Source organism: Diceros bicornis, chromosome 20 (genome assembly GCF_020826845.1).
Source record: "Diceros bicornis minor isolate mBicDic1 chromosome 20, mDicBic1.mat.cur, whole genome shotgun sequence".
Lineage (NCBI taxonomy): Eukaryota > Metazoa > Chordata > Mammalia > Perissodactyla > Rhinocerotidae > Diceros > Diceros bicornis.
The window spans coordinates 12927356-12938089 of record NC_080759.1 but is presented as its reverse complement, the minus strand read 5'-3'; the positions used below and the strand labels follow the sequence as shown (position 1 = coordinate 12938089).

Sequence of the window (10734 nt, the reverse complement as noted above, 5' to 3'; positions counted from 1 at the left end):
CTGCTCACAGATACTGAGTTTATTTTAGGCGGTGATGAAAATGTTCTAAAATGGATTGTGGTGATGGCTGCACAATTCTGTGAATTTACTAAAAACTTTCAAATTGTACACTTTAAATGGGTTAATGTTGGGCCGGCCCCGTGGCTTAGCGTTTAAGTGCGCGCGCTCCGCTGCTGGCGGCCTGGGTTCGGATCCCGGGCGCACACCGACGTACCGCTTCTCCGGCCATGCTGAGGCCGCGTCCCACATACAGCAACTGGAGGGATGTGCAACTATGACATACAACTATCTACTGGGGCTTTGGGGAGAAAAATAAATTAAAAAAAAAAATTTTTTTTTTAAATAAATAAATGGGTTAATGTAAAGAATGTGAATTATATCTCAATAGACCTGTTTCAAAATAAAACTATATAACATAGCAAGATGGCAGCAGCAGCACAGTAGGAAGTTAAATTCAGGTGACTTGGCTGGCCAAAGGCAGCTTTTTTCACCATGTACAGTATATGCCAGAGTTTCGGGGTTACAGGACTATATGAGACTTGATAAGACCCCATTCAGGGCTTCTCATGACCTGGCTGGGCCATATCCTGAACAGGCTGAATACTAATATTTTCAACCTAAATGAGACTGCTGTAAGGAATTGGGAAAATCCTAGAATTTGAGCACCCAAATCCCCAAATCTGCAATTTCCTGGCTTTTCCTGTTGGAAATATATCCTTTGTAGTTTTCACAGTAAATTGCATAAGATTTAAGATTTATCTTTTCAAGCGCTCATCTTCACCAAGCCTCAGCCTCACGCTTCTGATAATTCTTTCCAAGTGTCCATTCAAATGTCACCTTAGCAACAAGTCCTTCCCTGAACATCCTATAAAAATAGCAGCACCCATCCCCTCCACCTCCGAACTCCCTGTAGATCTTACTCTAGTTTATTTTCTTCCATAATACTGATCACCATCTGATATACTACAAATATACGTGATATTGTTGTTGCTAATTTTCTCTCTTCTCTAGTATATAAACTCCTTGAAGTCTGCAGCTGTGTCAGTTAGCCTTTTCAGTATGACAAATTACCTTCAAAATTTAGTGTCTTAAAATAACAACCATCTATTTAGTTCACAAGTCTGTGCCTTGACAATTTGGAATGAATGAAAGTGGGAGGTTTCTCTGGTGGTAGCTGTGCTCCCTCTTGTGTCTGCAGTCAGTTGCTGAGTCCACTGAGATCTGGTTGGTCCATGATGGCCTTAGCTGGGTGGGATGACTCTTCCCTGCTCTAGGTGATCTCTCCATCTCCAGCAAGTGAGCACAGACAAGCTTGTTCACATGGCAGTTAGGCAGGGTTCTAAGGGAGTATGTGGAAGAGTGCAAGGCCTCATGAGTTCCATGGTCAGAACTAGCATCACATCAATTCTGCCCTGTGTTATTGGTCAAAGCAAGTCAAAAGACCAACCTAGATTCAAGTGGTGAGAAAGCCTCCCTATCTTGATGAGAGAAACTGAAAATCACATTGCAAAAAAGGTGGACACATGGAGGGGAATAAATGTGGTTATTTTTGCAAACTATCTACCAGAGAGACTTCATCTGATTTGTTCACTGCTGTATTCCAAGCACCAAGAACAGTGCCTAGCCCGTAGGTGTTCAGAAATACTAGTTGAATGAACGAATGAATCATCTGCCCACCACTCCTGAACCAGAGGCTGTTCCATAAATTGCCCCTTCTCTGTTACAAATCCGTACAAGAGTATGCTTGCAAAAAACTACATTGTTTACGAAAAATTGCAATTGGAGTCCTGTCTCTACAGTTCTTTTAAAGTTAAAATCAGCTTTTGTAGTTTGCTCTCTCTTCTTTAGTTCTTGCAAAGTCAGACATTGCTTCCAGAGACCATGAAGCACACCATAGTTCATAGAACACTTCCCCTCCAGGGACCTTGGAGAAGTTTCAAAACACTTTCTCATCAATCTCCACTGCTTTATAACAAGATAGGTGAGTCTTGTTGTCTACTCCTTCCTTGCCCTCTCCCTTCTTCTCCCAGTCAGCCTATTTCCTTTTCTTTCTTCAAAGATGAAACCAGCTGAGGCACAACAGAATGGCCACTTGCCAATGCAAGACAACTCCTTGAAATCCTGGCCTGGGGAACTTTCTGAAAAGCTGGGCAACTGCACGGGGTTACTGCCAGGTGGCATGGAGATGACTGAGATAGGATCAGATATTGAAGTGTCTGTGGACCCAACTCATTTCCCCATTCCTGCTACTGCCATATAAGCGAAGCGAGTTGGAAAATAGAAAGAACTCACTGGATACTTTAGTCTCATGGATCTATATTTTCTAGGACTATCTAGTTTAAGGATCAAACAGGTCTGCTACGATTCTTGATAAGTGGACTTGAAAAGCAAACTGGATTGTTTTGCTCTCCACTTGGTCAACTGGAGAGACCCAATCTTCTGGGTTTTGTGTATCATTCTTAACACACTGCCTAACAAGGTGTGTTTGGGTTACTCTTCTTGAAAGCCCATTGTAGCCCCTTGGAATTTTGCCCTTTCCAAAAAACGACTAAAATATCCTACTAAAAAAAAAAATCCATCAATAATCGGGGAATTGATCCAACCGTTGCTCTATGAGCGAGCATTCCTCACATACCAAATGACAGACTGTTCAGATGCTGTGACATGTATCAGTACCTTTTCCAGAAGGCCCCTGATATCTGGGCTGGAAATCTTTTCAGCAGACGACAAAGCCTTTTTATATTTACAGAAAGGGCTGAAAAAGCAAAGACTCATAGGAGAAGCAACTCTTGACTTCCCCTTTTCCATTATTTGCCCCAATTTCTTTGCCTCAAAACCTCATCAGCATCTTCAACTCCCTTGCTTTTCACACCCAGACACCAAGTCCTGCCAATTCTTTCTTTGATGTATTTTTTGGCATCTTACTTGTTTTCCATTCCTTCTGCCAGCATCCCTCATTCAGGCCTTTGCTGTTTCACACCTGCATCATTGAAATTACCTCCACACGGAACACTTCTGCTTTCATTATTAGTGATCCCCACTGGCTAACACCGTAGTCCTGGCTTTTTAACTTGGAATTATAATGCTTCCACATATGATCTCTAGCATTTAGTTGCTCACTACTATGTGAACCTTCTGCTTCGGCTAAAATAGTCTAATTGGTATTTGCGAAAGGGTCTGCTACCTCAAATGTAAATGGTATATTGTGTGAAAATCACATGGCAAAAACATAAACATTACATAAGTATGAATTATTCAGTCTTGTGCCTACCCCTCATCAATCTGCTGTCATCTTTGAAGAGTTTAGCGATTCTCTCCTTATTCATATGCTCTGCCCCTTACTCTGCTACAACAGTCTTCCTCTTATCTGGTTACCCCAACCCCCATTCCTTTGACTTTAGATTCATCCTCTCTCCCTTCCCAGACTCTTCCAGTCGACACAACACAGGAGAAGTTTTGAGCCTGCATCTTTCTCAAAGATCACCGCCTACATAATCAACCCAGGCTACCAGCATCCAGCAATCCAGACAGAAACTTCATCTCAGGCCCCCACGTGACAGGAAGAAGGGATAGGCTGTCTTTGGCACCTCATAAAGAATGTCTTCCTTTTCATACCACCTCCTGTGTGCTCAGAGCTCAGTCCTGGATACTCTACTCAGCTTTCCCTACTAATCTTCCCTTCCCACCCCAGCTCACAGGATCTTCATCTTTTGAATTCTTATAAAGCCCAACTCCTGTGATTTTTCCTGTTTAGATGGTATTTATATTCTGCCATTAGTCTTTACTTAGCCTGGTTGGCACCACTCATGTAAACAGTAATCTTTACTATACATATTAAAGATTTTGTTCTTATTATCTCTAAACTAAATCAGGATATAGGGTGTTGCACCAGTCTCTGATGCACATCCAGCAAAATAAAAGATTATCAGGAACTAAGACCAGACGCCTGCCCCACCCAGAGACCAGCCCCTGTATAACTGGCCTGTAGTCTTTGTTCTGTAAGATGGTTCTTTTGGACATTAGTCCCCCATCTTCCACCTCGCTTGCAATAAAAACCTTTTCTCTCCTACCATCTTTCCTCTCAACTGTTGGCTTGTCTTGCCAGGAGTAGAAGAACCCCCTTTTTTTTTTGGCCATAACAGCCTTAGTAATTTATTCTTATATCCCAAGTAGGTTGAAAACTTCTTCAAGGTGACAACAGCATCTTATATTAATTTATAGTCCTGTATTGCAACATTTTTCAACAGAGCCTGACTTGTGATAACTGCTAATTGGTTATCCGGGCTTGTTAGTCACACTGGAAGTGACTGATAACAATTCTCTCTTTTAACTGGAGTTTGATAGAGGCTCAGGAAGGCCTGAGGAAAACAGAAACCCATTGTCCCCTGGAGGAAGAGATGCCAGAGCAGAGAACAAGGGCCAAGAAGGGAAATATCCAGAATCTAACAGACAAATGTGGCAAATGTATCATGTTACTCAAGGTCAAGGATGCATATATGTAACATTTTTCAAACGAGAAACTCCAGACAGTTCTTGTTCTCTCAATTCCTCCATCTTTAGTTTTCATTATTGGGAGAATATGTGTACACATCACTGCCTGAACTGGGCTTCATGCAGCTTCAGAGTGCTCTCTTTTGAGGCCATATCATCCCTGACTTTTGTTTTCCCCTTGGGGTTTACCTGGGTCCACCTTGCCCTGCAGCCATCATTCTGATACCAGAAAGCAGTGGAATTAACAAATATAACATGGGAAACAAGAAGCATTACTGATGACTCTAGTAGGGAAAAAGAGCCTAAGAATTAATTTTAACTTAGTAATAGATCTTACACACAGAACTCCACTATCAACTCAGACCCAGCCGAAAGAAAATGCCCCTCCACTTTTAATTGAGTGACAAACCCCAAAACAATGGGTTGCTTCATTTGAAACCAGGGAAGGCCATTTTCTGCTAGGTGGAGATTGTGGGGAAGACAGAGGAGGGACCTGAGCACTGTCCGCTGCTTTAAAAAGGCAGGACGGCCCCTCATTCCTTTTACCAAAGACTGCATTTCCCTTCTGCACGTCCCCAACTACATCCATATTAACGAGACAGATGCCTAAATCTTAACCTTAGGTGTCAGTCAGGGAAAATGAATGGTTTCATGGCTAACTGATGAGATGTAACCTCCTCTTTCCAGAGGCAGGATTTTTTAAAAAAGAAATCAATCATCTAGAATGAGTTTCAGTACTAAAAACTAAATTTATTTCTTTAAGTGTCAAATCCTTGAGCTGTATAGCAGGATCCTCTCCTGATAACTGTATTTTTTTATCTTCAATTTTAAAATTATACAAATAAATACAAGTAGACAGTGAATCTGATTAAAATAAAGATGCATGTGTTACTGATATCAGTTTATTGTAGCATTACCATTATTAGAGTCCTTTATTGTCACAGGGAAGAGTGAAGGCCAATTTTGATGCATATATACTTTACCTTAATACAAATACTTTAAGAGAAAAAAAAAATCCGAGGCTTTTTACTGCTATGAACTTATTCCTCAAATTTCTCTATTGCTTTGGCAATTATACTCCAATTGGATGCTCCTTCCCCATTCCTGTATAAATCCTCCAAAGCAGGAAGAACAAATGTCCAAAAGCCATTGTCATACAGTTCTGTCAAAGACACAAATAAATGAAAGTCTCAAGATTTCAAATGTAACACTTGTTGGCCAAGGCATAATGTGAATGAGCCAATTTTGGGCTTCAATTATTTTATATATACAATTTGTTCTAGGAAGTTAGGACAACATACAGAAAAGTTTAGCTCTACTTAAATTATTGTGAACAAAAAAGAAATTGAATTTTCAAATGAACAATTGTTGGACTGGAGAAGTCTCTTTTGTTTTCTCCACCATAGCGCCTTATCAGTATTACCTGTGCATAGACAAACCATCCAATGAGTTCCCAGAGTTCTTGTATTTTCTCTGTTTTAAGGGAATATGCTGCCTACTCACAGTTTAGGTTAGAGAAAGAAACCAAATGGAGGCTTCGTTCAGTTTGACAAACAGTAAAATGGCTTCAAGTCACAGCTGTCTTTCACCTTCTTAATTTTAAACACACGTGAACTTTTCATTGGCAACTTTTGCAACACGGTTCTCAGTCATTCAAAAGGTACATTTCAAGGGAGAGGGGAGTAAGAATCAATAACTTTGTGCAATTACTGGAAAACGAAACCGTTATTCATCAGAAAATCAGAGGCTAGATTCTAACTGTAACAAACCTCTTGATCCCGGTCAGTTGCATGGAAATTTACATTCAAATGGAGCACCGAAATAACTTCCCTTCCGGGGGCAGTAAAGATTACAACCGGTTTCTCAGCAGGAATGGCAAGGCTGAAAGAGTAACTTTTGAAGGGGTTAAGCTTGGAGTGCTCTGCATACCAAATAGCAAGAATTCACTTTCCCGTAGACCTGTGGCTCAGGACAGTCAGGCCAAGGAGCAAATGCAACCCTGTACAAGATTCTCAGGAACTCCGCAGGGAGAGCACCTCTAACTCGTCCTTTGGGATCCCATTATTTAAGGTAACCGCCTCTGAAATCAAAGATAGTGCTAAATCTATCGGGACCCATTTGATTGAAAGCCCAGAATTTCTATTTGGAAACCAAGGTCCTGGTAACTATGCGTCCTGGAAGTGCTGCAGAACAAATCCTGTGTAGTGTTAAGACACACTAAACAGAGCTGTCCTCCTATCCGAAAAGGAGAGGAGTGGGGAATTAAGAGGAAAGAATCCGCATCCTTTGGATAAAATTGTCCTTTCAGGCTCCACCGGGAGTGCCAGCTGGAGCCCGAGCCCGCGCGCACTGAGGCCCTCTCCCTCTTCACCGCTGGACAAAGCCACCGCTTGGGACTTCCTGGTCCCAAGAGCTCGGTCTGACCTAGCGCCGCTGGCTTCCGAAACCCTAAATGTTGTTCACGCGAGCTTCAGCGCTTCCCAGGGCGTAGGCAAAGGAATGGATCCAGTCTGGGCGCGGAGCGCACGCCAAACCAGAGAGGGCTGGGGAGGCGGGTGGATCTCAGGTCTCTTGGCGTCCCCAGCGCACACACCGTGGCCGGCGGGCGCCTCCCGCAGTAGGTTAAGTGGTGATGCCAGCACGTGCAGACGCGCCTATACAAACAGAAGTCCGCTCTCCCTTCCCACCGATTGTCATTTTCTTTCGTGAGTGCTGACCCCAAGGCAAGCACAGACAAAATCGTTCCGCGCTCCCTCTTTGCTCTCCCCCACTGGCTCAGCCTTGTCCTTACAAGTCCACTCTAAGAGACAGCTTCTGGCCACTTGTTTTGAATCCAAGAAAATAAAGCATGGGGCTGTGCGCGGGAGAATTACTCCGTGAGTCTAACCCGGGAGGCGGAGACTCCCGGGAATACAACAGGCACAGGCAAAAGCAGACTCTCCGGCCTTTCCGGACTAGCCAGTTAGTGCATAAGGACTGGCGAGGGCATAAAGAGAAGCTGGGAAAGGAAAGATGGGATGAGACCGAAAACAGTGAACTTTTCTAGGGCAAGAGGGCGGGGCGGGGTGGGGGGAGGGGCTGGGAAACGGAGCAAAGTTCTGAATCCGAGTTCCAGCAGTGGAGCAATCCAGCGAGAGCCGCTAGTGCGCGCAGCGGCTGGGCATAAATTTATTTTTCTTTGTGGACTTTTTTTGCCTTGAGCGGCTGAGACTTAAACTTCCGCCGCTAATGTTAGGGGGCAAAAGGGGAGGAGGCAATTGCTAGGATCAAAACTGATTGTGAGGCCAAAGTCTGAGCCAAGGTCGCTTCTTACAGACCCGGGGAGTTTCCCAGGCCCTCCTGCCCCGCGGCTGGGGCTTCTTTGCACAGAACGCCCTCCCTCCGAGCAGGGGATTGGGGATGGGGCAAGGCGGACGAGGTCAGGAAGCCGCGGGTGGAGCAGCTGAGAAAGAGGAAAAGTAGCAAGTTATCTATAGGTGTTGATTCCGGAGGGCTGGGGGCGGGCCTAGTTACCGGCTACTCCTCCCATCATCATCGGCGGCAGAACTTGCACTTGATGATCTTCTTAAATGCGTTTTGAAAATCCTTGTTGAAATAGGCGTAAATGACAGGGTTGAGCAGAGAGTTGGAGTAGCCCAGCCAGTTGATTATGGCGCCCAACGGGGTGGGCATATGGCAGCTGCTCTCGCAGAAGGGCAGAACTAGGGCCACGATGAAGAAGGGCAGCCAGCAGAGAATGAAGGTGCCCATGATGATGCCCAGCGTCTTCACCGTCTTCCTCTCGCGGGCCAGGGCCATCTTGCGCTTGGCCTCGGCGTTGCGCTCATTTTTCTTCTCGAAGAAGACAGGAGCGCAGGGGATAGCACCGGCCTCGCTGGGCAGCGGCAGGTGCTCTTTGGAGTTGCCCACCCGGTACACTTCGATCACCTCCAGGGCGGCGCCGTCGTCACCCTGCCTCGCCGCGCCATTGGCGCACAGAGCCCCCCCTGCCTTGTTCTCCACGCCCTGCCTCCATTCTCTGCTCCCTGGCTCGCCATTTACGCTCTTCCTGGGCTGCGGGGCTGGCGACGCCCCAAGGTGGGTGTCCGCTGCCGCCTTCTCCACCTTCTTCACTGTCTTGCGGATGCGGAAGCGCGCGGCTCGGAAGATGCGCCCATAGAGAACCAGCATGAGCAGCAGCGGGATGTAGAAAGCGCCGAAGGTGGAGTAGATAGTGTAGCCATGGTCCTTGCTGATGGTGCACGCGTCGGGGTCCGAGCGGTCTTCGGGGGTGCGCCAGCCCAGCATGGGCGGGATGGAGATGAGAAAGCCAATGAGCCAAGTGAGCGAGATGAGCGCGGCGGCGCGTCGGGGCGTCCTCTTGTTCACGTAGTCGATGGGGTCCGTAATGGCCCAGTACCTGTCCAGCGCGATGGCGCACAGGTGCAGAATGGACGAGGTGCAGCACAGTACGTCGAGGGCGATGAACAGGTCACAGATGACCTGTCCCAGCGTCCACTTGTTGAGCACCTGGTACAACGCGGCCATGGGCAGCACCAGCACCGAAACCATAAGGTCGGTGACGGCCAGGGAGCCAATGAGATAGTTGGCCACGTTCTGCAGGGAGCGCTCCAGGGCGATGGCGGCCACCACGCACGCATTGCCCAGCACCGCGCAGAAAATGAGCGTGCCCAGCAGCAGAGAGGTGATCACTTGGTAGCTGAAGGTCACGTCGGAGATGCCAGTAGCGTTGGCGCGTGTCCCGAAGGGACCCTCGGACGATGTGGTGTTGTTGCCTTGTCCGGGGCTGAGCACATCCATGCCTGCGCGCCCGGCGGGGGAGGGGGAGGGGAGAATGAGCTGGGCTAGGATCCCCCTCGCCCCTCCCCCTGGGGTCTTCCGCCCCTCTCTCCTGTGGAGTTTCAGGTGGAGGGGATGCAGGGACTCAAGCAGGAAGTTCTTACTGCTCAGGCGAAGGCATCTCCGAGGAGCAGCTTCTAGGCGCTCCCTGGGTTCCCGCGATCCAGCGCGCTCAGAGACTCCAGCTGGGAAACGAGTTGGCCAGAAAACAGCTCCGGGATTTTTGGGCGGCGGAGAGGTGGCTGGAACGTCTGTCTCTCGCTGTCCATTTTACTTTACCGCTGCCCAGCTGGCTGCCGGAGCCGGAGTCTCCCCACTAGCCAACAGTCTCCAAGCCTAGAAGTATCTGGAATAGAGAAACCCCATCCTCCACGGTCACTCTGTGACCCTCCTCTCCCAGCTTCTCTCCCTCCCTCTCTCTCACTGTGTCTTCTCTTTTCTTTCTCTTAAGCCTCCTCCTTCTCCCCCTTTCTCCCCACTAGCATTCCCTTTTAGTCTCCCTCTCCCTTCTCACTCTCCTTCCCTTATCCCTCCTGTGTGTCGCTCCACAGCTAGTCTCCCTCCCTCCCACGCTAACCCTCCCCTCCTAACACTTCCCCAACCCTGACTATCTTTCCTCTGCGTCCCGCCCTCCTCTCCCTCCAGCTCAGCGTCTTTGCGTTCAAGCCCCTTTTTGTTGACAGAGACTCAGAACTCGCTTACACACACCCGATTGCCGAATGCCGGTCAGACCAACATTACAACAAAGAATTCCGCCCCCCACCCAGCCAAAGTCGAGGGGAAAAAATTCTAACTACCCATCGCTTCATATTTCTGTCAAATTCTTAAGCAGAGTCAGCCACACAGAGTGGCAGCAAGAAATGAGAAAAGGAGGCACACGGAGCCTGAACGGGGAGGTGGACAGCCCAGGGTCGGTCTGTAAATTATAGTTAATTGATGGAAAGAAGACAAAAGGAGCGTTTCTTAGCTTTTAAAAACCACCCCGGTTCATCATCTCACAGCCCAGCATGACTCCCTTGGGGAGGATGCTGCCTTTGACTTTCTTTTTTAACCTTGGGGAATTGGGGGGAAAGGGATTATAAAGGACATGTCAAAGAACAGGTAAACAGCTGCATCTCAAAGTGAAGAAAAAATCCAATTTGGTATGTATTCTGCATGCACGCGCGCGCGCACACACACACGCCTTTCCATCACCATTACTCTTAATTTCAGTGAATATTACATCTCCCCTAGCTCTGTCTCGAGTAAATTTGGGGAAGGGAATCTTTTGCCTATGTCTTGTAAATGAGGTCGGGCATTTTATACGGCCTTTTGCTTTTCTTACCAGAGCTTGCAAACCTCTAGGGAAAACTTGGTGGAATCCCTGGCCGCTGGCCCTGCAGTTTCTCTGAAACCTCCAAAACT

At 47.1% G+C, this 10734-nt stretch overlaps 1 protein-coding gene across 1 annotated transcript; it reads right to left on the bottom strand.

The window, feature by feature from the left end:
• Positions 1 to 5354: 5354 nt before the first annotated feature.
• On the bottom strand, positions 5355 to 9721 carry HTR1A (5-hydroxytryptamine receptor 1A). Its single transcript, XM_058564007.1, has one exon. The coding sequence runs from the start codon at positions 9289 to 9291 to the stop codon at positions 8023 to 8025; it is 1269 nt and encodes a 422-aa protein (XP_058419990.1). The 5' UTR covers positions 9292 to 9721; the 3' UTR covers positions 5355 to 8022.
• Between the last annotated feature and the right edge of the window lie 1013 nt (positions 9722 to 10734).

What these genes read in the sequence shown, in the direction of transcription:
- HTR1A (XM_058564007.1), bottom strand. Translation starts at nt 9,291, where the DNA reads ATGGATGTGCTCAGCCCCGGACAAGGCAACAACACCACATCGTCCGAG.